This window comes from Dreissena polymorpha, chromosome 6 (assembly GCF_020536995.1).
Source record: "Dreissena polymorpha isolate Duluth1 chromosome 6, UMN_Dpol_1.0, whole genome shotgun sequence".
NCBI classification, from domain to species: Eukaryota; Metazoa; Mollusca; class Bivalvia; order Myida; family Dreissenidae; genus Dreissena; species Dreissena polymorpha.
The window spans coordinates 111,475,931-111,502,675 of record NC_068360.1 but is presented as its reverse complement, the minus strand read 5'-3'; the positions used below and the strand labels follow the sequence as shown (position 1 = coordinate 111,502,675).

The 26,745-nt window shown below is 31.9% G+C and overlaps 1 protein-coding gene across 6 annotated transcripts in view; it reads left to right on the top strand.

Annotated features, from left to right (window-relative positions):
* Positions 1–26,254, top strand: part of LOC127833710 (E3 ubiquitin-protein ligase rnf213-alpha-like) — a 237,314-nt gene extending 211,060 nt beyond the window's left edge. For all 6 annotated transcript variants that reach the window (XM_052359130.1, XM_052359128.1, XM_052359129.1 and 3 more), the window contains 13 exons: positions 127–292; positions 829–932; positions 1,055–1,109; positions 4,003–4,190; positions 4,319–4,448; positions 4,666–4,749; positions 5,666–5,855; positions 12,124–12,352; positions 12,456–12,530; positions 13,025–13,216; positions 18,338–18,436; positions 18,744–18,943; positions 19,219–26,254. In XM_052359130.1, the coding sequence (XP_052215090.1) occupies positions 127–292; positions 829–932; positions 1,055–1,109; positions 4,003–4,190; positions 4,319–4,448; positions 4,666–4,749; positions 5,666–5,855; positions 12,124–12,352; positions 12,456–12,530; positions 13,025–13,216; positions 18,338–18,436; positions 18,744–18,943; positions 19,219–19,384 (1,878 nt within the window). In that variant the 3' untranslated portion in view covers positions 19,385–26,254. The remainder of the gene's footprint in view (positions 1–126; positions 293–828; positions 933–1,054; positions 1,110–4,002; positions 4,191–4,318; positions 4,449–4,665; positions 4,750–5,665; positions 5,856–12,123; positions 12,353–12,455; positions 12,531–13,024; positions 13,217–18,337; positions 18,437–18,743; positions 18,944–19,218) is intronic.
* Positions 26,255–26,745: the final 491 nt, after the last annotated feature.

Below are 26,745 nucleotides of genomic sequence, written 5' to 3'. Positions count from 1 at the left end.
ATAAAGTCAATAACCGTATTCAGATTATCTATAAACATTAGATATTGCTTAATGTTTTGTGAAAACAATTTCCATATGGAGGCAAGCGTATCTTGTTATATTTAGCATACCGTGTTTCGTCTACAGGTTCAAGCTGTTATTCGTTCTGAACTAGACACCAATCATGTTGCAACGTTTCTGTTAAACCACATGTATAAAAATATCAAAGATCTTTATCAACTGATCGGTCTGGGAGCAGACGATGTATTTTTACTTATGCACCATCTCCTGCATCACGTGGCGTTGAAAATCGGTTTGTATCACGATATTTTTTTCTATTGTCCTTCAGTAGAGTTTTAATAACATACATATAACATTAATACAAATAAAGCTCGAAAAAAATATCCTGATACTAGTGAACTGTATAAGCACTATCTATACGTCTCATTTTTTCTATATTTGTATTTGATTTGTTATTGCACGTGATCCATAAAACTAGTGAGTTACAATTCAATCAATTTCATTTTTCGGAGCTCAGTAAAAACGGGGGTTTCCACTTATATAAATCTGGTACAAATAACGATATTGTAATTGAACGGGAGTATGTATTGTTTATTCAAATAAGAGTTACTTCAAATCCATTTTATGACCCGAATATTCATGTACCACAAGTTCATAGAACAGTAACACGTTTTTGTACCTAACGATTAACTTAGTTTTGGTGGCGTTCTATTTGACTCAAGTACGGAAACAAATATAATTATCATAACCATACTCTAAAATATCCATGTGTCAAGGTCAGTTTCAGGTTAATATTTGCGAGCTTTAGCTTAATGTATGTATAATCAGGTCCAGTAGGAATTCGGTCGAGTTATGCCAATGTGGAAACAAAACAATATCGTGGCTTGTGGGAGTCAGAGTTCTCACAACAGGTTTTGAAGGACGTTTTATCGGTATGTACATGCGTGCGTAAAAGTTTGATTGGTTGCAATCGTAAATATAACAATAACTTACATGATTTACATGCAATTATAATCAAATATGTAAGGTAAATGTACAAAACATGTGCTTGCAGAATTTGACTGTTCTGACCCACCTGAATCAGCGTTTGGCCACAGATAACCGACCAGGTATGGTTGACTTACCGAGTCTTCACTTGTTCGCAGAGAATCATGTGTGTTTAAAGTAGTCCGAATAATGTCTTAATTGGGCAGCAACTTTGAATAAAATAAGAGTAAACATATATAATAAATGCGAAGAGGGCTCTTCCAGTCCTTAAAACACAAAAACATATATTTTAATGCTACTTAGAAATGTATAATTCGTTTGGTTTTTTTTTTCAATTTTTTAAGTTGTGGAAAAAATATTTAGAAACTATACCTGAAAACGCGGCATAAATTTGAACCAAACAATTATGCGCAAACGTTATTTTATTTTATTTATTTTTAACTATGTCTTATGGCAAATCATTTGTGGGTCTTGCATGTATAAACGAAATTTTTAATTCAAGTGTTCTCTTTCTATTTCTTTTGAAAGTTTATTCTGGTTAAATTCACCACCGTTGCATCTGTTTTAACAAACAATGATTGTATATACCTGGTTTACAATTGATACTCTCTAGCGTGTGTTTTATCTTGATCCTTCACATAGTACATCTATATATGTGTACGTCTTTATACAACAATCCCCCGAAATATCATATGACACTTATACTCCATCTGTTATTTTCAGCAATAAAAGGACGTAATCACAGAAATTGATTTTATGAATATTGTATAATTGATACATCAAAATATCACAATTAATGTTATTGTTGTTGTTGTTTAACATTTTTGTAATGACGGTCCCATTGTAATCAGCGTCTTAATTGATCGCGTGTTCAGCTCATTAAAGACATTCAAGAAAATCAAACATCAAACCAAGTTTGTCATTTAAAATGCATTGTATAATGCCGACACCAATTTAAGTTTGAGTAAAGTCGGAGTCGAATCATGTTTAGTCACGCCTATTAGCTTTCACTCCTAAACCAGTAATATTTCACGCCTCTGTGATCGCGCTTTTGTTTAAACGACAGGTTGGCCTAAAACAACAATACTTCATGCCTCGGTGAATTCGCTTTTGTTTATTCGGCGGGGGTCGATAAAGCCCCCATGTTGGGAAGCATCCGGATTAACGAGACATAATTACAGCTAAATACACAGATCGGTGTCGCGAAATATATGTCCGGATCCGGAACGCGAGATTCCGGACTTAAACGAGGGAAAATACTGCATAATAAATCCGTTCCCCTTGACTTTCGTCCGGATCGCGAGTTTTCCGGACTATCGTATTCCGGATAAACGCTCACTGTATATCAAACACATCCGAAAAGCTCCGCATTTTAAAATCTTTTTGCGTGTGTAGATTTTTAAAATTTCTCAATTTCAAATGATAATTATTCATCAATGAAATGTTATTATCAGTGTGGGTCTAGGGCATAAGGTTTAATTCGCTCCAGTATGTGCAGTGTTGTGTTACATTTTGAATATTTGACAAAAAGGTGATAAATTATTATTTCGACAGTCTGAGAACATTTTTAATTAAACCAGCCTTATTGATTATGGTCGGTATTTCTTCTGTGAAAATAATGTGATTGTTACGATAATGAAGGTTTTCGATATCGCATGTGCAAACAAACAAGTATGAAGAACAGCAATTACCAGTCAAGTTATATATAATGTGAATGGCTTCAATTTTGTGCTATAAATCCACCTAAACATACTATACCAGACAATTAAGAATATGATTTTGAACAATGACTTATACAAACTAAATGATATTGTAAATTTCATTTCAACAAATGTTATTGTTACACATGTGTTAATATGCATACATATACGCTTTTGTGTGCGTGTGTTTGTGTATGTGTATGTGTATGTGTGTGGTGTGTGTGTGTGTGTGTGTGTGTGTGTGTGTGTGTGTGTGTGTGTGTGTGTGTGTGTGTGTGTGTGTGTGTGTGTGTGTGTGTGTGTGTGTGTGTGTGTGTGTGTGTGTGTGTGTGTGTGTGTGTGTGTGTTGTGTGTGTGTGTGTGTGTGTGTGTGTGTGTGTGTGTGTGTGTGTGTGTGTGTGTGTGTGTGTGTGTGTGTGTGTGTGTGTGTGTGTGTGTGTGTGTGTGTGTGTGTGTGTGTGTGTGTGTGTGTGTGTGTGTGTGTGTGTGTGTGTGTGTTTGTGTGTGTGTGTGTGTGTGTGTGTGTGTGTGTGTGTGTGTGTGTGTGTGTGTGTGTGTGTGTGTGTGTGTGTGTGTGTGTGTGTGTGTGTGTGTGTGTGTGTGTGTGTGTGTGTGTGTGTGTGTGTGTGTGTGTGTGTGTGTGTGTGTGTGTGTGTGTGTGTGTGTGTGTGTGTGTGTGTGTGTGTGTGTGTGTGTGTGTGTGTGTGTGTGTGTGTGTGTGTGTGTGTGTGTGTGTGTGTGTGTGTGTGTGTGTGTGTGTGTGTGTGTGTGGTGTGTGTGTGTGTGTGTGTGTGTGTGTGTGTTTTCTTATTATGTAGTGTGTATTTATTTTGTTTTATATGTCTTTATGTATCTAAAACTTTTTTAGAAAGAACATATTAAGTATTAAAAGCGCTAATTTGAGTCTTTTTAAAACATGGCAAACACAAACATGTTTGGCTAAGCACAGTTCAAATTTTCTGCCCTTATGATTCCTACTAATACAAGGGAAGTGTCCGCCGACACTTGCTTCATTGATGGAAACATAGTTTAAAATTCACATGCCTCTCTGTAAGTAGATAAATTTAGTATTTATTTTATAGCGCTCGAAATTATCTCCACTTAATACAGATGGCCAAGCGGGTTAAAGCCTTCGTCGTTATGCATATTGACGGTCGCAATTCGCCTAAGAAAACGTCTGAATGTGTGTTATGTCGAAATATTACATTTGTTTTCGTTTATCCGGTTGAGTCAATTTTTTGAAGATTTGATAAGTTAGGATCACGAAAACAATATCTTTATGTAATGTGTTTGAGCTATTTCTCAATATTTGAAGGTGATCCTCTGATGAGTCGAATATATGAAACAGAAGGCTCCGAAGTGTTAAACCCAGATAATCTGCTCGAGGACTCTCGCATGTGGATGTATCGAACACCGACAACAATCGAGCATATGCTTCAAAAGCTTGAATCTGTTTGCTCGAATGTTAAACGGTACCCCGTTCTACAGCTCTTAATGAAGAAGGTACTGGAACTTATTTCTTGCACATCACCTTTAATTTGAGTGTAAGGCTATCAAAATTCGATCGTTGGTACCTAATTTCGCATTCTAATAAATCCCTTAATAAGTGTTTTACTTTGTGTTTTTTTCAGGATAAGATTTTACAGGCTCTTCGTTATGTTCCGAACATTCTTAACCTTGTTCGCACTCTTCTCAATCGATATTTGAAAAAGATTGACAAAGTTGAAGCTTTAAATGTGAATATAAAAACAATAAAAACAGGTTTGTATCTGTTATTATTTCGGTATTTGAATATTACATAATTTCATAAGTACCTTGATTAAAATATATATACATATTGTATTTCTTCATTTAACCAGTTTGATTATTGTTAAATGTGTGTAATTGTTTTATTTGTTAAGAATTGCATTTAAAGTCGACAGTATGATAGCGATATATTTTGTTATTTAAAACATGTAAAGCACAAGCTCAATTGCAGAAAATTCAGTACCAGAAATACACAACTGGATTACTGCGTTTGAAAAAGCATGGGAAATTACAAGACCATCACTTAACATGCACGGTAATTTGTTTTATTTAAACACGCAAAATGTAAATGTATGACTAGCAAAAACTCACTGAGAATGATATATTATCATTGTTTTACGTTGAAGTGCATATACCATTTGGATTAAATTACCGACGTGATTGTTTTGGTAAATAATGATTGGTTTGTCAAATAAAAATGTACGTTAGGAGCTCTGTCTGAAACTGATATCGATAACAATCTAAATTATTTTAGTTAAGGGCACTTCCTTTGCTTTTTGTAGTGCTTTAAAAGTTATTCATTTAATGTATAAGCATTTACAAACAATTATAATTTCCGCATTTTTAATGTATGATTACTAATTTTTAAAAACGTCATTTATTGTATACTTTAAACAGCCATTTTCACAGATTTTGGCATGTATAGAAGTTTGTCATTAAATGCGTAATATTGATAAATGTAAACATTGGATCTAAAAAGCTCCAGTAAAAAGCTTAGACCACTCGGCCATCCGTGCTTATTCAATAAGTGATTATTTTATACTTTATAAGCAATCCTCTTAGTATCACTCAATATAACTACAATAACAGAACTCTACAAATTATTCAATCGTTTCGCGTTGCAACGCTCTATAATTTTCATGTTTTAAAAATCGTCAAAAGATACATATAATGGATATTTAAGAGCATGAAACATGTTCAGTATAACTGTTTCCTAACAAATATCATAACTACAACGAAAAGCTGCGAATCTGAAACTCTTTTTTTTACTTTGTCAATTTACTGAAACGTGAAAAGGCCCCTGTAATGTCATTGAAACAAGAAATGCAAAGTGTTCAAATTGTCGATGAAAACGCCCCTTTTAAAGACTATACTAATATAATGTGTAAAAAGTAATAAAAATATACGTGTCTATATACAACAGTATCACAGATATATATTTTTTGTTTAAGTGTGTCGCACTGGAAACGGTATCGCCGATTTTCCAAAAGAATTTTGCAGCAAAAGCATAACGGACGAAACGCCGCTTGCAGTGCTTCTTCCTTCTACGGTCGGACCAGGCCTATGTTCGTATGCAATGCTGGACTTTCTATTCCGAGAGCAGAATGCATTCTTGGATGACTACATTCGTATGGCAGGGATGTAAGTGTAATATTGTTGTATTTAAGGCGTAAATTGTTAACCCATGTTTTTACCTTCCTTAACCTTTAGCATCAGTCATTGAAATGTTGGATCATGTTCTGCCAGTGAACCTGATGAATATAATTTTAATATTGAATGGCCAAATTGAAAATTATATTGCTGCATTTGCGGTTTGTACGAGTGATAGCCAAATGTTGAGCGTGAAGCAATTGTATCTTGTGCGAAAATAATAGCGTGGACAACAGTTAAAACTCAAATCTCCAAATAAATATCAGTTGAGCTTGTCCTGTTATGAGCGCTAAAGCACATATACTTAAAGGCTGTGTTTTCACATTTAAAATAATGTCAAACTCGGGGAAGTGTCGTCATGTATTTGCACATTAATCATATTTGTTATAACAATACAATTATCATTATTATTAGAAAAAGTAGTTGTAGTAGTAGTAGAAGTAGTAGAAGTAGTAGTAGTAGTAGTAGTAGTAGTAGTAGTAGTTGTAGTAGTAGTAGTAGTAGTAGTAGTAGTAGTAGTAGTAGTAGTAGTAGTAGTAGTAGTAGTAGTAGTAGTAGTAGTAGTAGTAGTAGTAGTAGTTGTAGTAGTAGTAGTAGTAGTAGTAGTAGTAGTAGTAGTAGTAGTAGTAGTAGTAGAAGTAGTAGTAGTAGTAGTAGTAGTAGTAGTAGTAGTAGTTGTTGTTGTAGTTGTAGTAGTAGTAGTAGTAGTAGTAGTAGTAGTAGTAGTAGTAGTAGTAGTAGAAGTAGAAGTAGTAGCAGTAGTAGTAGTCGTAGTAGTAGTAGTTATAGTAGTAGTAGTAGTAGTATTTATATTATAATTATTATAATTATTATTATTATTATTATTATTATTATTATTATTATTATTATTATTATTATTATTATTATTTATTTTATTATGTATTATTATTGTGATTTTATAATCAACATCTGAAGTAGTATTATTAGTTTAAGTAGTTATAGTAGTAAGATTAAAGATAGTATAAGAGTAGTAGTAGAAGAAAGAAAATGAGTAGTAGTAGTAATAGTAGTAGTTGTTGGTGGTTTATTGTTGTTTTTGTTGCTGTTGTTGTCGATGAGGATGTTGTTCTGAGCTTTGTTGTTGAAATTGTATGGGCTTACTGTTATTATTATTGTTACTATATTATTAAGGACGGGTTTGGCTTAAGCTTAATTTGCTTTGAAGAAGTGATCAGCATAATTCGTTTCCGCAAGATATGCAGATAATGTTTTTGCCAATATAGATTTGTATTCTCGTTCGTTTGCAAAAAAAAGAAATTTGATTTTGTGGTCACCAGGGACAATGTCAAGGTCACATGGCCTTGTTAGGTGAACATCGTTATCAGCTGATATCTTCAGTATTAAACCTGTAATGAACTTCACATTTCGTTCATGACCGTCACAATACGGTCAATATCAAAACAACAAATCGGTCAAGTAAGCGAGGAAATATTTGAAAAATAAGGGCTGCGGTGTTGTGATAGGCTTACATCGAGATATCCCGGGTGTATCATGATTTCAGACTTTTCAAAATATTTGATTATCATAATTAATATGTGAAACGACATTTTAAACAAAACCAGTTTTCCGAGTTATAATTTCCCCCGTCTAACACGTTATGGAAAACGATTTTTTACTCAAAAGTTTAGGTGACTAATTTCTTCTTGATCTGTGTAGGTGCCATGCGAATATATTGTTCGTTACACTGTGCGTTGATTATGAACTATCCATCTTTTGCACATATCAAAACATATGTTTGATAAATATTCTATAAGGAAACTAGACTAGGTAATTCTGAGTATTATAAAGTATTTGCTTTCGTTTCAAGGGGCCTTTTCACAGATTTCGCAATGTATTGAAATTTGTCATTAAATGCTATATATTGATAAATGTAAACATTGGATCTAAAAAGCTCCTGAAAAAAAACAAGAATAAAAAGAAGACATAAAAAAGTAACCCTCAACTGGACTCGAACCACTGACGCCTTGAGTAAAAATCTATCGCTTAGACCAATATATCGACATCTGCGCTCATACAAATAAGGGATGAATTTAATACTATATATAACCAATTTCCGTAGTATCACAAAATATAACGACAACAACAAAACTCTCCAAATTATGAAATCGTTTCGCGTTGCAACGCTTTATAATTTTTAGGTTTTTAAATCGTCAAAAGATGAATATAATGGATATTTTAGAGCATGATAAAAGTAGTACCGTTTCCTAACAAATATCATCACTACAACGAAAAATTGCGAATCTGAAATATTTTATTTTTCAATTTTGTCTATTTACCGAAACGTGAAAAGCCCCTTTGAAAATGACATTAGATATGTTTCGTAACTTTATGTAAAATGTGTGCTGTGAAACAAAGATGTTTGTATTTTTCAATCAACGATTCATAAAACTTTTACTTGATGATTATTTCTTTTTATAAGACTTAACTTTGTATATAAATGGTTCGGAAAATATTGAGGGTTGGCAATTTTACCCTAATAATTGTTCGGTTATTGTATTTGGAACATTGATTTAGGATATATGTACAATAAACAGACATATGAAATATGCGAAGAAAGAACAGAAAATCAAAATGTCGTACTTGTTACAAAACCTTCAAAATGCTTTTTCCTACGATTTTCTACGTTGGTAAAACCTTACAGAAATTAATAATCATCTTGTTGAAAAACTCATGGGCTTGTTACATCAAAATATTTTCCACAATCTATTTAGCGGATGTGTATACCTATATAATCTTAATTTATATGATGACCTTAACAAGTTAGAGGTCAGGGTCACACAGGAGATTTGCAACGAATACAGTTATGTCCATAGACTAGTTTGCTTTTGTTAGATATAAAGAGAACGAATTTACCTCTAGTAACCCAAACTAAAATGCTGGTTATTCCGCTTAAAATGAACAGCTTAAAAATAAGAAACCTTTCTGTGTTTTAGGTATCCTGTCAGGTCCATGGCACAAAGACTTGTAACATGAAACATGTTTCTACTAAGTTTCAAGGGATCGCTTTAACCTTTGTTGATTTCAATAAATATGTTGATCAGCCTTGGATACCCTTATTTGTTTTGACATATAGAAAGCAAAGCACAACGTTAGCGGGAAAAACTGACCATTTCCACATATTGACCGCTGGTCAGCAAATCGTGGGCATACACACATTATAATATGACATTATAATAATTCATCTATTTCATGTTTAATTGTGGTTCGCTCTTAATAATCAGTTTGTTAGGTCCAATGATAAGTCATAATATATGGTAATAGTTCAAATTTAACGAAATGTATTTACATGGATAGATGCCAAAAATATGGCTCATTCTTGATGAATTTGGTCAGAATGTTTATTTTGACAACATCCGGGCAAAGTATTAATCTTTGTCAAGTTGGGTAATAAAGAAGGTCAGTAGGTCGAAACTTTGTAACCATTCATGAATATTTAAGACTTCATCTTTGTCTTAATGTTTATCTTAACAATTTTTAAACCATTTCCAAATTCGTTAAGCGGGATTCAAAACATGTCAACAGGTCTAATCATGAAAAACTTTGTAACCACACTATAATCTTGATGAAATGTAGTCATAATAGTTTCATTACCGATATATAGGTTAAGTTTTAATCTAGTTCAAGTGAGCTCAAAAGAAAAGTCACCAGGTTATATCCTAGACGAACCTTGTTACCACTCTAAAAGTCACACAAATATATATTTTGTTATATTTATTTTATTTTGTATATATATATATATAGTATTTATTTATTTATTTATTTATTATGAATATATATCTTATAGAAACTTTGTCAGCATGATCATCTTGACACTATTCAAGCCAAGTGCTAATTTGGATAAGATGGGCTAAAATACGTGGTCACCAAAACAATTTTGAAAAAAAAACAACATTCGATTGAATTTCGATTTAATTTAGTCTGAATGTTTGTCTTCGTCATATGGACATGCGGTCCGAGATTGAAAGTCGCTCATATTAAGTAATAAATATGTTACCATGTCAAATATTCCACAAATGTGGTAAACTCAAAAGGTCAACGTTTAGGAAAATCGTGGCCAGCTTATTAAAGTACTACGCCATGTGGCTTTTTTACAATAAAATACATTTTTGTTAGTGCTAAATGTTTAAATATTGAACACTATTGGAGGAATAAATCTCAATTAATTTCTCACTCTCCTGACAAGGAACTTCTTTTCGACCATTTTTTAATCTGAAATTCTTTTCAGCTTTCACCAAAGTAAATCATCAAAAAGAAGTCAAGGTGAACAGTAGTTTATTTTACTAGTACTGTTAATGCTCACGAATGCTAATTATATCGAAAAATACATGGAAAAACATGACAGTTATACTTTTTAAAATGTCTTGACTCTTTAATCAACATGGGTTTAACCTGCCCAGTCGTATTGAGTCAAGGTGACATTGTCCCGATAGTTATACGCACTAGAGATTGGAGATCGTTATCTTGGTAATGAATTTTCCGTTTTGATTATGTGATAATCCGAGTCCAAAATCGTGTTTTTCATGCAATTTTCAGATTAACTACGGTAACATTACATTTGGGAATAACAAACTCAGAAAGCAAGTTATACCTACCAGTGACCCTGTTCCGTACACTCTTCAATCGTTCATATTTGATAGTTTAACATTTTAAGGAGAATGTCCATCTTGTCTTTGTTTTCATTGTATGACCGTAATCCCGTGTTGTTTTCGCGTTGTTTAAGCCTATACCGAACTGTTAAAGTTTATTTATGAATTGTTTTTGTTCGGATCACGGCGGCACAAACACATGATGGGCCTCGTCTATTAGTAGAGCCAGAAGCACCCTCTAAACATGTCCTTTTGACTGCGGAGCGCACATACTCCAATTAAAAATGGCTCGGATTTTTTAACAGAAATCCTACGCATCAATTAGAACATACTGCTGGTATAAAAAAGGTCGGAAAAGTTACTACTTTAAAAAGAATAATTTGAACAATAAACAAAAATGTATTTGCTTTCCGGCTATTACCGTTAAAAAAAATTCTCATGAAATTAAGATAATAACACATTTTTACTTTCTCTAGCGCTCGTAAAATATTAATTTTGTCAATTTATTGAGACAAATATTCACGGTATTACCCAGAAACTAACCACATATTCTCTTTTCAATTGTTTATAATGCACATAATGTTTTTGCAAAGCCTAATGTTAAAAATAATAAGCGGACGTTAGTTGAAAATGCTCAGAGCTAGAGCGAATATTAACAATATGTGAAATCGATGTGAAATGACATTTATTCATGTCACTAAGCGCATCCATCAATATACTAAGCGAAAGATGACTGTACAATAAAAAAAACAGTTCTTGACCATAACCAGCAAAAATATTTACATATAAGTTAGTGTTACATTATCTGAATATTTGACGGGAACAGTTGTAATTGGGGTGCTAACTCTGTTTGAAGTTCCGACTAAAAAAAAAACTCGATGGATAATTGACGAAGTTGTTTCGTTGTTATTTTTTAACATCAATACAATGACATTTCACATCCGTCCATTATTTTTAGTACGGCGCAGAACGCAGATATTATTTTTTGTATTATTTTGTGTTCAAAAATACCGATGCATGGTAGTTTGTAATGGAGTTAAAACATGTATTCGCTCGTTGACCGTATACCATATTTCATACAACTTGGTGAATTTAATGTCTCGTCGCAAATGATCTGAGACCAAATTGAAAACTATAAATAAAAAATCAAGACATGCGGATTAATTTTCCATTGTATAAATAGTTAAATTCGTCGGAAATGTACACCAAATAGCGTTAGTATCTATTACATTAAAACTTTAAATACCACTGGATTTTAAAATAATTTTACAAATATATTAATGTGAAATTTCCTGCCATTGTTTTTTAATTTCTAATTTATATTTAAAACAAAGATTATATTTATTAATTCATTGTATAATGTGTCAAGTTCGAATAAATTGTATTATACATGTTTATGCTTTTTCAAAAAATGAAGCAACCAAACATGATGGAGAAAACGTGTTAGCTTTGTACGCGTATATTGAATGCTTCGATGACCGGATTTTTCAATCATTTCATAATGCTTTTGAGTGACAATAATACATATAGTTAATTCATTTCATTTGCTAATAAATACAACAAGCTGTCAGAATGAACTGATAAATTAAATTACACTTACATCCCCTTGTAGTTCTTATATTAGTTTAACGGTCTGTATAATCAATTTACAGAAAAGACATCAAACACCCGTCTGTGAAACCGATGGCCGTGACATCAACACATCTGATCAGCTATGACCATGATCATGACCTCCTGCCACTGGTTCTGGCAAATTGTCGTTACTCGTTTGAAGTAGGAACCCAAACGAATATAGAATACGACTTTGATGGAATGGAGCGGCAGTTAATGGACAGGCTTCTCAATTCAAAGTCCAAGATTGAAATCCAACAATACCTTAAGGTATTTTAACGGTCATAAATGAGTTATTTATTATAATAACAACAACGATTTATTGGTCAGATAAAACACGTTAATAAGAAATATTGCTTTGTTATCATTTCAGATGGATCTAATGGTCTACAGAACAGAGATGTCGAATAGCTCTGTTTTCAAAAGGCTTAATGAAATAATTAAACAAGTAAGCTTCGAACGATGTATTTTGTATACTGTCATACTCATAACTGAATGAAGTTTCATATTTGTGTCCAGTCCTATTATGGTCAGTTTCAAAGATTTGTCAAAATGACAAGTCGGTGTATCTGCGTGCCTTCGTATGTGTGCATGCGTGCGTCCGTTTGAGCATGATCTGACGTAACTTCAGCATTTATTATATGCTTAAATAAAATGATAATACTGCACAATCATTTGATAACGATGTGTCGTGTGCAAGGATAGTGTCACTATCTCAACTTCAAGGTCATGCGTAAATATCATTGCTTGTAACATGCATATTGTATAGCCTAACTCTGTTGGATTAATGTGTTACGAAAATATACCTTTTCCCGATCTGCAAAGGTTATATTTGCTGCAATTTTTAAATAATAACATAACGAAAGACACGACAAACATGTATGCACAAGACTTTCCATGTCGAAGGTGTTACCATTAATTTTGAAGTTATTAACATTTCAGGAACCTCTGAACTTTACATTGCGTAACCAAATAATAGAGGAATTCCACCACGTACGCGATGCGTGTACATCAATTGACAAGTTAGACATTGCTATAAGTTTCTTGCAAACTATTGGAGGTGATCCAAACATGCCGCTGACAACATTCATGGAGAATACTATACAGATGAAGAACGCCGTTCATGGACAGAAGGTATTATTTTAATATTCGCATATAAAAATGGCTGTTTGTTCAGAACTTTTAAGTAAAGTTGTTGACATGCAGCTTCATGGTCGTATTATTATCAATACTAACAACTACAGCTTAACAATATGATTTAATACTGCAATAATTGCTGATTTGATGGTTGGAGCTAATGTCAACACGATGAATATTACATGTACCTATGTAGTAGCCAATTGATTATGTGATGCCGACTATACTGTGAACACATGATTTGCTTCCACCTTCGTCGCCGAGTTTAATGATATGCAGGCGATGATCATAGCATTTTTATAGACAAAGCCTATTTACAATTATGTTTACAATTATGAATCGTAAATGTGTATTTAACAACGCGAGAAGATCCATATGTCCAATTATATAAATACAAATTATATTATCTCTCTAATCTTTGTTCAGATAACCCAATAATTTCTTTACTCTTTCTACATGATATTAAAATATGAGAAAGTATACAGACACTCACTACTGCTAACCTTTCGTTGTGATATCAAAGTATGTGTGATCTTTTCCGGTTCAGTCATTCATAATGGTCTTTAACACTTCAATGCAATTTACATGACAAAATATCACTAAATACCGTATTCAAACATTATAATCAAGTACAATCGTACACGTTCAACTAGCAAAAATAAGATTGTTTAAATGGACAATTCTGGTTTCATCAAAACAACAGATCAAAATAAAACACGGCTTCCCTATTCAAAATGTGATCATTGTGTGTTGATTTTCGCCTATATTTTTCTTGTAAGTGTATAAACCATTCCTTTTTAATATTAAAGAAATATCTTTGACGCGGTAACAAACTGGCAATACTAGCTCCAACTCTACTAACCAAACAATTTTATAGAATAAAACGTTAATGTCGATTTTCGTCAAGTTCTATGTTCTAACATTATTTAAATTCAATAATGAGTTGTGAATCCAAACACGAAACATTCGATACCTTTTTAACAACATCATTCTCTTTCATTAATTTTGGAACAGTTCGCGTAAGCGAGTAATTGTTGGTGGATAGATTTGTTTTCATAAACCATATAAAAGAAAACTTTCTCAGCAAAGAAATTACTCTATTCATTGTACATCAATCCTGCAACATTATGTCTGTTTATGTCACTATGTTATGTATACAATTATATAAACCATCATTTAAAATATCTCGTTATTCCATAAATAATATGCCAATTGAACACCTCTTTATTCGAGTACATTTTACCTTGTTTAAGAAAATTCAATCTCACCAGTATCATTCGAGCAATATTTTTTCCACCAGTTTGATTCAAATTATATTATTATATTTAATTCAACATTTTATATTTGATCCTGATTGCGTTACAACGACACAATGCTGCGAAACTGGCATGCTTAAACTGAATGGTTTTGTTGCCGTTTGGGCGTTTAGGGTTCTTTCTTCGAACAACACGTTTGGGTTTCTAAATATATTATATTTATGATTTAATATCATAAACATACAGGTTGACAGCATGAATGATATGCAAAGAATGACATTCTTATAATAAGTATACATTTCAATTATATATAAAATGATGTGTTCCGACGGTAAGATACCAACTGAATTAATACACAAATACAACTATTAAAACAAAATAATTACAATAATACAACCGACCGACATGAATATAAAAGATGTATAAAATGCATATTTACCTAAATATATTATATTTATGATTTAATATCATAAACATACAGGTTGACAGCATGAATGATATGCAAAGAATGACATTCGAAATAGTCATTCATGCACACGGATGTGGTTGAGTGAATAAACTCATGCTTGACAAGCCAATTAACGTATTAAAATGTTAGTAAAAACAGTTCACCTTTCTACCCAGTCTCTACATACTGAAACCTAATCAACTACTACAAAAGAACGCTACTAATTCTGTTTACAGTTAAAATCTACTCTGTCCAACCATTGAACAATCAGAGCAATGTTTCCTTTAAAAAATAATTTACTTCAATATCATTCAGAATAAATATATTTATGAACTAAATATATTTACAACAATGAAATACGTCTACAACACATTTCCCCTTCTCCAAGAAAATGTCGTCCTCGACATTATTAAAATTCAAACATCGCTTGTAAAGCGAGGTTTGATTAATCTCGTGATCAAAATATCTATGAAAGCATCGTTGTTAAAAAATAATGACAACCACAATATTAACGTTTTCGTTTGCAACTGTTTATTTTCAATTTGAAAACAATGACAATTTGACAAATCAAAACATAATACACTAATTTGTATTTAAATACTCAGAAGTGAATGTTAACAGCTGTGTATCTTTCCAATACAAATCCACACATGTTAAATGTATGGTGTCACTGTACTTAATCATTATTGCAAATACATAACAACACCTATCACAATTTATACTCCCCGGATGTAAACCAAGCCGGCCGACGGGTCTGACGTTGGCTGCGGCGCCGTGGTATTTTCTTCGGTTTGGAGCGTCGTTTATCTGTTTCATCTTCCGACTGATTGCTGTCGGAACTCGTCTTCCCTGTGCGTTCATCCACGTCCGTGGAGGACTCGTCGGAAACTTCAGGTGACGAAACACGCTGTACTTCCTGTATCGGTAAGAAGGAACACGGCAGCAGATGATTCCGGTGGACGGTTTTAATGCCCACATCGCCGTTTTCCTTTTTTTCCAATAAACGTACCGAAACAGTTATCTCAACACACCTGTATTACCTCCCTTTGGCTTATTTTAAGCCAACAGCCTGACTATCACAAATATCTAATCAAAGCTCTTTTATTTTGTACCAGGTGTTTACTAAGTTCGATTTTATTTCGATTCGAATCCGCCACTGGTTTACTATCGCGTGTTTACCACACTGCCGAAATAGCGTTCTTCTTGCGCTACGATATCGCGAGCACGTGCATTTACCGGTAAGACGCCAGTCGCATATACACGCATTAAACTACATAATGCAGTTTAAATCGTATATGTACATTTTAACATTATCAATTTTTAGAAAAGAAAACAGTAATTATTTTCCGGTATTTATAAAGAGAGTTTTCTCTTTAAAAATACGCACAAAGCGTTTTCAATTCAACCATACGTAAAGTATGACAAATTAACAAATTTACGCATTGAAACCTCTTGATACTTATTATAACCCTTGGGCAAAATCTACTGCTACTAAATAAATCCAGTTACTCAAACCTATCTACTACTTAACGTCATGTAAGTGGTGAGTAGATTTAACTTCGCCATGCAATAAACTTTGTGCTCGTGAAGGGACTATAATTTCCTTAAAATAACTTCATATGACACTAACTTACCAATGAGCTGACAAAAGGTCGTTTCATTTATCTCGACCAATTCGCAAAATGCATGACCACATAAACTTAAATTAGCTATATATGTTGTTGTTGTTTTTGTAAGTCAACTGATTGGTATTTCAAATCATTCATTTACGACAATGAAACTACAATAAATAGATATATGTACATTGCACAATAATTATAAAAATATTTACACTCACCGAACTCCGTCGGAAAACTTACAAAATACAAGCAAAACACAATAATGACACGATACACAATGTCCACAACGATTTAAGTGTCCATCACTCTCCGTCCTGATTGAACGTGAATCCTTCCTTGCGTAGCAGAACGTGAAATCCTGTACGTACGTTTTAACGGTTTTGACGTCAAAGTTTTGTGCACAAGAAATACGTAGTTGTACTCACATCGGTGCTCGAGCTCGATGCCGCGCAAAAATGTGGACTCCTACTCCCCGGGAAAAATCAAAAACCGGTTTCCAAGGAATCGCTGTGTTAAATTCCTGGACTCTCCCCCTCCTCGCTACCGGTCTGAGGCTCCTGTCTGTTTTCGCCGAAGTAACGTGTCCGCTACTTCCGTTTTTCTGTTCCAAACGCTGTTGTTGCCGAAGACTCGTTGTTGGGCGCCAGTGTTGCCGTATGGCTGCAGCGCCGTGGTATCTCCTGGCGCCCCACGTTGGGCGCCAGTGTTGCCGAATGGGCGTTTAGGGTTCTTTCTTCGAACAACACGTTTGGGTTTCTAAATATATTATATTTATGATTTAATATCATAAACATACAGGTTGACAGCATGAATGATATGCAAAGAACGACATTCTTATAATAAGTATACATTTCAATTATATATAAAATGATGTGTTCCGACGGTAAGATACCAACTGAATTAATACACAAATACAACTATTAAAACAAAATAATTACAATAATACAACCGACCGACATGAATATAAAAGATGTATAAAATGCATATTTACCTAAATATATTATATTTATGATTTAATATCATAAACATACAGGTTGACAGCATGAATGATATGCAAAGAATGACATTCGAAATAGTCATTCATGCACACGGATGTGGTTGAGTGAATAAACTCATGCTTGACAAGCCAATTAACGTATTAAAATGTTAGTAAAAACAGTTCACCTTTCTACCCAGTCTCTACATACTGAAACCTAATCAACTACTACAAAAGAACGCTACTAATTCTGTTTACAGTTAAAATCTACTCTGTCCAACCATTGAACAATCAGAGCAATGTTTCCTTTAAAAAATAATTTACTTCAATATCATTCCGAATAAATATATTTATGAACTAAATATATTTACAACAATGAAATACGTCTACAACAGTTTGATCAATTTTGTGTTTGTGTCATTAAGAACGCACGTACGTAGAATTTGGCGCTTTGTTTTTCATTCAGTAAACAGTATAACAAAACACAACATTATTGGCTGATTTGGCTTGAAAACCAATGTTTTTTATTCGTGTTATGTTACTAAATTGTTTTTAAAATTTTATACATTGGATGTATGTATTCAAATTAATTCATCGATGGGTATTGTATTACAACAAAGAATGACTTATGCCTAAATAAACGTTCCATAACCATGTAAAGATGAAGTGATCGATCGAAAATTAACATGAGGGTGTCATGTAAAATTTCCTTTCGTAAAACGCACAAATTACAGCCAGAGTTTTTTGTTTTGCAATAATTTGCTTGAATAGGATAAAAAAAAACATATATTATGCTGTGATATATATTTGCGTGTACAGGTTCAACAGTTTTGCCAGCTGAAACACGCCAAAGCATTGTGGTTGCTACTCTCATTCCAAAGATCAAAACTATTGGTCGATTATTTGGGTGACATACAGGTTAGTTTCGTGATTGTTTGTAACTATTAAAAGTTAAACTAAATTGTCAAACATAATTTATATTTTGAATATGTAAATCGTTTTATGTTTTCACAAAATTCATGTTTCCTGACAGTTATAAGAGGAATATAATAATGTTTACTTCCACGATCCCACATTACTTTAGTTTTAAATATATATGATATTTTCAAAACTCATTTAAAGTGTAGTGTTCTTTCGGTATTATAAACAATGTCTGTAATAAATACAAAAACGTGGCAACAAACTCGCAATGAACAAAAATTATATAGATATAACGTGTTCACAGGATGTGTTTACCACATTGAGGACTACGCATTTCGAGCAAATTCTAGCGGAGTCACAGGTTGCCTTCACGGAATACCTTAATTCAATGAGCTGCGAAAGGCTGTTTAATATCATGGAGGTCCTTCATGAATTTCTGCTTCTGAGAGTTTCAAATCCAGAAAACCCTGAGGATGCGGATTTTGTGCCAACCGAAAGCACGGGGTAAAGTTGAACATCTATAAATTCGCGTTAGACAAAATCATGAAGTACTTAATTATTATATTATGAGACTTTAATTTTTTGTTTAAACTTATCATTTAAACATATGTTGGTTTTTTTGCTTCGCGATTTTGACAATGGAGTTTTTGCCTTTTATGCGGAATGTAATGACAATCAATGTTCTTTTGTATGCAACTGGTTGATCATACGGATTTAATTAAGCCATGTTTTTTGAATATGTATTCTCAATTAATAACGAATACGTTTGCGTTTGATAGACTCTTCGTCGGATTGATGGCGTACAACGAAGAACTCGAAACGACGGACCTAGATTCATTCTTGTTAGAATCCGCGCCTGCTAACATATTGTACAAACACAGTGCCGAGGCCTGGAAAATGATTTACAATGCATTTAAAAAGAAAAAGGGTGAAATCAGACACTAAATGTATTACATCCAAGTTCGTGCCATTATTGGGAACTATATGAGTGTATATAATTGTGACAAAACGTGGCTAGAATGATGCTATTTAGTTTTGTTTTCGTATTTGCGTATATGCTTGCTTTCCAATGTATTAAACTTTATGTGCTGATAATCGTCTATAATAGGTGGTATTTGCGATTTTTTTACAGAAAATAAAATGAGTGTTTATTCTTTATGGTTTAGGAGCAATAATGACTTAAGTTATGTTTTGCATTAACAAGTTCAATTTATATTAATGTTTTTGATTTGAGTGAATTTCTTTAAGGGTGTATTATAGTGTTGTTTGGTGTGCTTAATGTTGTATTAAAATTTACACTAAAATTAAACAAAAAAAAATGTTTCAAATAAAAAGTATATCGCACATTTGTGTGCACTGTATCGGTTCTCTTTACTATGCATGTTCCACTTTATTGTATTTAAATTTTATTTGCGTTAGCATAATGAATGTTTTTTTATTATTATTTATGTTCTTATAATTATTAAAATGTCTTGTGAAAAATGCTCTTTACGAGAAATTGTAGACATTACAGTCAAATGTGATACCGTTATTGCGATTGATACGAATGCATTGTGTAGTTTTGTATTATATAGTGTGGTCATCGAACAGTTAATAATGTTAGCGTTAAAATTGAGTCGGATGTATATAGTCTGTAACTTAAATTGAACATGCCACAGCGCTGCCTAATTAGAAACTGATTTTATTTTATTAATGGTATTGGAATTATTAATGGTATTTGAAATACGTTGGCGATTACCCATTTTAGAGACTCTGCATCGTGTTATCTTATTTTATGTGATATTTATCCATTCATGTCGCACACGAATGCGGTCTTATAGTCCGTAAAAACTTTGTTGTGGTCAAGTGCAAATTGGATTGATTTTTATATAAATAGTGTGTTGTTAACAAACAATATGCATGGGAACGTATGTGGATTTAAACAAATCATGTGCAGTTTTATTTGTAAATATTTGTTATTGATTGTAGACACGTTTGCCTTTAACAGAGTGATGGATACATTATATGTTAATAGAAAATTGTTGTATTTTGTTTTTATGGTTTCCGGCATGAACTTGCATGTGAGAAAACTAAAAATACAATTGCATTGTAAATATGTGTATTGTTAATTATGTTTCGTATTTCAATTGTAGTGTTTTACTGTGTTGATGGTTATGTTGTATGTACATGTGTTTGCAATTGTTAAAAAAAATATAGCGAATATGTATAGCAAAAAATGAAACGTTTTACTTTTTCAACGCACATTAAATTTATTTCCAATGTATGTTTATCAGGTTCGGTTTTGTGTTAGCATAACTAACATGGGACCTGTAATTCAATTTGCACGTTGAGATTTTTATGTTGATGTATTTGATAAGGAAATACGTATCATTTGTGATTGTGCGGTAGACTGTTGCATAATTAAATTGTTTGTTTTGATTTGATATGAATGCAAGTTGTAGTTTGTGTATTCTGTATTATGATAATCCAATAGACATGCAGTTTTAATACCAGGCTATTTAATTTAGTGCAATTCATAGGTTAAAATTCTTCTGCGGCAAAGTGTTTGAGTGCTAAACACTCTTAATACACGAGTGTTTACAGTGTTATGTAAACCAACAATTTGCATATGTATGTGCAGTGTCTATACTTATATCTTTATTGAATTCGGAATCGTTATATTCTTAAAAATATTGATTTGAACGTTCGAGTGAGCACATTGATTGTACTTATGTATGTTTATATTTAATTAAGTCTGGATTTTTGTCTGCTTGAATGTTTGCATTGTTATTGTTTTTCGTAACAGAAAAAGTGTGTTGATGTGTATGACATGCTGTTATTATTCAATAATTTTGCTTGTCCTTGTTTTGCTTACACAGACACGCAGTCGTTTAAAATAGTACTTAGGTAAAGCATTATAAGAAATAAGGTATTGGTACATCTTATCTATACCGCTGTATGTATTTCGATCCCCTATTTTACAACATTTGTTTTCAATTTAAGTTAATGTATTCTGGATATTGTTTGATGTTATGACCCCGGAACACTTTGCTTATTGTGTGTTTTTTGTTTTCATTATAATTTGTTGTGAATCAGCATTTTATTCAAATATTGCCTCGGTTCAACGAAATATGCACTTGTCTACACTTGTTTGTTTTGTAAACATGTCATGTTTACTCTCCTATGTGTCTTGTATATATTGTTTACTTTGAACCGGCATGTTGCATACGTTTTATTTTTGGAAGAACGTTTTGATATGTTCGTATTGGAATGGTAAATATAGAACATTACTCTTGCATGGTGACGTGTGCATAGACTGATAAAAATGCGTTAACTTTGTGTATATATTGTGTACATAAAACGGACATAAATTGTGTGTATACTATTTGGACAAACGTGTTTTGTTCATTTAATTTTTCAGGTCTAATATGTGTTGTACATGCATCTTTTTACCGTCATTATGCATTGTGTGTGACATTGGAAGAGTAATTATAAGGTATATTTTAGAAAAGGTCGAAAATGTAAAAAAAATTTTTATTTGTTTGTGTTATATTGGTACTTGTCTTTTTGTTTTAATATGTTTAATTATTTATTTTAATACAAAAATAGACATAAACTTACGTGTGCTTCATTTTACTGTATGACATCATGTGATATGTACCATTTCAAATCACTGTTTTAAATCAGAAAGTATAACGGAAACAGAAAGTTGATTAAAATAGTTTGATACGTGAAATACAGTGAGGTTTTGCGTTCTCTATTTAATTGTGTAAACACTCTTGTAGTAGTGCTTAATTTTTAACTCATAGTATGCAGGATATTACTATGAACTGGGTGTACATTGTTGTTTTATTTTATTTATGTTTGCGTGATTTGTGTGCTTTTTTCTTCATAATTTAATACATTTGTAAATATTTTGTTGAGATCGTGTGTTTTTAATGGACATTTTACTATAGTTAATATTTTATTTGAATCCTGATTCTTGTTGTTTTTGTATACATTTAGTGTTGTTCCGCTATGCTGTAGGTTTTTTACAAACGCCTGGTTATGAAAAAAATGTGTAAGTGAAAATGTCTCATGTCGTAGATAATGTTAATAATATGTCAAATTATATTTACGTATGTATTTATTACTTTGCAAATGTAAATATGATTGATTGATTTTACTAATGCAAAACACTTGTGTTCACATGTGCATATTACGTTGAATGCTTCCACTGATGCTATGAAAACCGGGACCTTATAAATACTTGTTATGCTACTGTATACTATTTCATGAAAGCAACGACTAAAACTATTGTTGTTAAAACTTTGTTATGACAAATAGTCATTATTGAACAGTATTTGTTTATTTATTGTTTATTGTTCCACTGTACATATTGTGATTGAAGACTTTTTATAATTGTATTGTTATTTGAACGAGTGTTATGTGATGGTGTACGACGTGTCTTAAACATGTTAATAGCTCTATATAAATATACTAAAAGGGGGTCTGCTGATATTAGAAAAGCAAATGTTGAATACGTATGATCATAGTTGTAGAGTAGTCCTTTGGTTGAATTTACTCAATATTTTACTAATTATAATCTAATAATTACAACAATAATAATGTGTTATTGAAAATATTTTGAACTGATTTGCAGACATTAGAAATGTTGGATTCGATTTGCTCTCTGATATATAACAGAAAATACGCAGTAACCTAATGAATGAAAATGAAATTACATTGTTGATTCAAAACGTGATTGCGCTAGATGATTTGTTAGATGCGTATCAAAAGGGGGTATTATGTACGCATTTTTATTGTTATTATAATTGTAAGATATTTAATAGTATAATAATAGTTTAATATGATTTATTGGACATGTGTTGCATACAAATGTGCATTGTGTTCACGTACAGAAGCAACTATCGCTTAAGATGTGTCTTTTGCATCGATAAGGACTGTAAAAGACATATGCAACTCTATTAGTCCAATCTAAATAATTATGATCATCGTTTTTGTTGTGTTGTTGTTACCGTCGGGGGCTAATGCAGGTTTGGTCCTAAATTGCGCCATTAATACATGTTATGGATTATCAGGACAATTTAATGTATGTTAACGTAAAAAGATATGCGTCGTGGACAATGAATCGATCCATCTATTCTATAACATACTGTTTTTGCAAGGTACTTACATTAGGCTAAGTGATTGTCCATGTCATGATTAATACCTTACGCTATATAAAGCCACAGGACACAAGACACACCATCAATTTTGGTTTTTCAACAGTATCGGTTGAAGTGATGTTATGATTATTTTTGATTTAGCATAAACATGTTATATCCATTGTAATTAATGAGAATGTGTATCGAATGTATTGACTTTAAGTGTGATAATATTGATAAAGCATGTTTTATGCATTTGTTCTGTTAAACATATTAAACATGTTTCAACAAAATATGTGTACAACTATCAAATAAAACATGCGCAATTGAGTTATCACATGAATGATAAATATTTATGTTTATATAAAAAAAAATAGAAGGATAATAATACTTATGTTTAACTCATTCTTGAGTGTTTTACTGATAGTTATTTGTTTGTTTGTTTCCTTAAATACGTTTTGTTGATGTTTTCGTTGGCATATTGTCTTAATATTTAAATGTATGCCTAAGCTTTTTTTTGTTCACTTGTTGTTTTAATTAATTTATGTGTGGTGAGGATAACCTATTGGCAAGTTTAATAAGTAAAACGGGTAATAGAATTAAGTAAAATAAATGTATGACAAAAGTTTATAACTTTAATAAAGCTTTAGCTATTGCTTGACGGACATTTCGAAATGTCTTCAGTCAATGAAGTATTTTAACGGTCGATTTTACGATATGCTGTAGGACATAAATAACCTCGTCCTTATCATGTCCGAAAAACCCTTCATACTTAAAAGAAATATTTTGAATGGCATGTCCGCTAAATTTTAAAGAACATCTAGGTTACATTTATTTTGCCAAATACAATTTTTAAATATTGTTAATATGAAAAAAGAAGTATGTCAATCGTTATATGATATGTCTTTTTTCATTATATTTAAAACATTCATGGTGAACGTGCATATTCTATATTGGTTATGTGCATATATGCTGTTATATATGTTGCAGCAACGTAATGCAATTATTAATTCAGCTATATCTGTTTGTGTAGATTTCTTTTTTAGTATTCAATATGTGTTAATTTCATAAGGTGTAAAACAGTTGTTTTGTTTCCACCAGCCATATCGACCATAAATTTTCCAGGCAACCGTATAAAATGTCTTGCGTTCCAAGGTTTTTGCAAATTAGTACATATAACGAAAGGAAGAATTGTGACTTATAAGATAATTTTCATCAGAGATTCATATTTAATTGAAAAGTAACTCTTGTTATCTTTACGTTAAGTATAGTGAAAACAAGTTAACGAAACATAATGCCGACCTTCGTCAAATAGCTTTCGCTAGTGGAAAAAACAATGTTTTGACCTAAGTATATTCCTAATCGTAAACTAATTATGGCTAGTAAATACTTCTCAGATTTTTGTTCATACATGTATTTACTTATTTTATTTATTGCATTCTGTTATTGTGACTTTGTTACTTTATGTACAACTAAAACTATGCAAATGTTTGTATTCAGATATATCTGTTTGCATATTATGTGGAGAATTTAGTATGCTTATATCTCATTCTAACATGATATTCGATGACCTCGGCGTACACAAAGAATACTAGTGTCGTTTTTGAACATTTTAATAAAAACGCAAAAAATACACTAATGTAAACATTTCCACATTACAATTTCAAAAGTATTATTTATTCAATTAATTACAGGTTAGAATTAAAATCGTGTTCTTGGTGTCGCTGTTGTTTAGACATTAAACAATTGTTGTTCGATAAATCTAGAATTATCATTTACTAATGACATAATGTAATACATTAATAAAAATTTAGACTAAAATGCCATAAAGGACAGTGTTTATTTAAAAAAAAAAAAAATTAAGCATAAATGCTTCATCACAAATTAATTATATATCAGTCATAGCCTTTGCTTAAACCATGTCATTCACAATATACAATAATGATAATAATAATAAATTATAATTCTTATCTTTCTTATTATTATAATGATTTAGTAGTAGTAGAAGTGTAGTTTAATTATTATTATTATTTTATTATTATTTTTATTATTAGTATGATGACTACTACTACTATGTATTGTAACTTGTGAATCACAAACTTAAGACCAGAGTGTATGATTTTAAGATTCTAGGAAACGACTTGAGGTTTAGAAATAAAAATTATGTATGGAATGTTAAAAAATATAAATACTACAAACTATATTTACTAATTGTGTCATTGCTTATTGATGTATAATAAGCGTTTCCGTCTGACAGCTCTGTTGTAACAGTTATAATTTAAAATCACAGTAAAATATACGATTTTATCTGAAAGATTGTTGACTGCAAATACATAACAAACAGGCATAACATATCTTCTTATAATGTACATGTAATTGACTTGTTAAATGTAACTTTAATACATTATTCACTTATTTACTATCAAAGAAATCTAGGAACTTAATATGAAAGCTCTGGTCTTACTTTGTGCGCTTCAAAATGCAAGCTTAATTACAAAACTGTTATTCAAAATTTGGCAAAATTAAAAAGCAGACAAATTATTGGTTTTACCCAGTTCTTATCGGTTTACGTTATGAAACACGTGTTCATTCGTAGGCTGCATTTTAGATTTAATATGCATTATATATTGTTATCTATAAAGCTTTACTCTAAACAATCTTTGCCTTACAAATAAAACTTCTTCATAAACATATGTGTTGGTTGTTTTTCACGGTATGTGTGTAGCTCCATGTAATTCAGGCCTTATTAATGCGTATTAAATATGGAACACTAAGTAGAAGGTTAATAAACCTGAGCATTTCTGTCTTACACATATAAAATCGGTATGTTATGTTACTACGAATTTAAAGTTCTTCTTACAAATTTACGTCTGTACCAATTCGACACGTCTGCTAAGGAATATTTGGTGCAAATTCCTAATTCGGATAAAATTAAGTTTTTAAAAAAGATGAAATGCTCTTCGACTTAAAGATCTGTTGGCGGCAAAAAAGCAGCATAACGTGAATAAATGCTCATTTGTGTCAGAAAGAAACAAGATATGTTTCCATAGGGCATCCCCTCATTTCACTTTTGTCTCATAACTCATGAAAAAAACTCAATCTTGATCTGAAAATCATGCAGGTAGACTCATACATCAAATATCAGTCAAATATCTGAAAGAGAAAATTGTTAAGTACAAG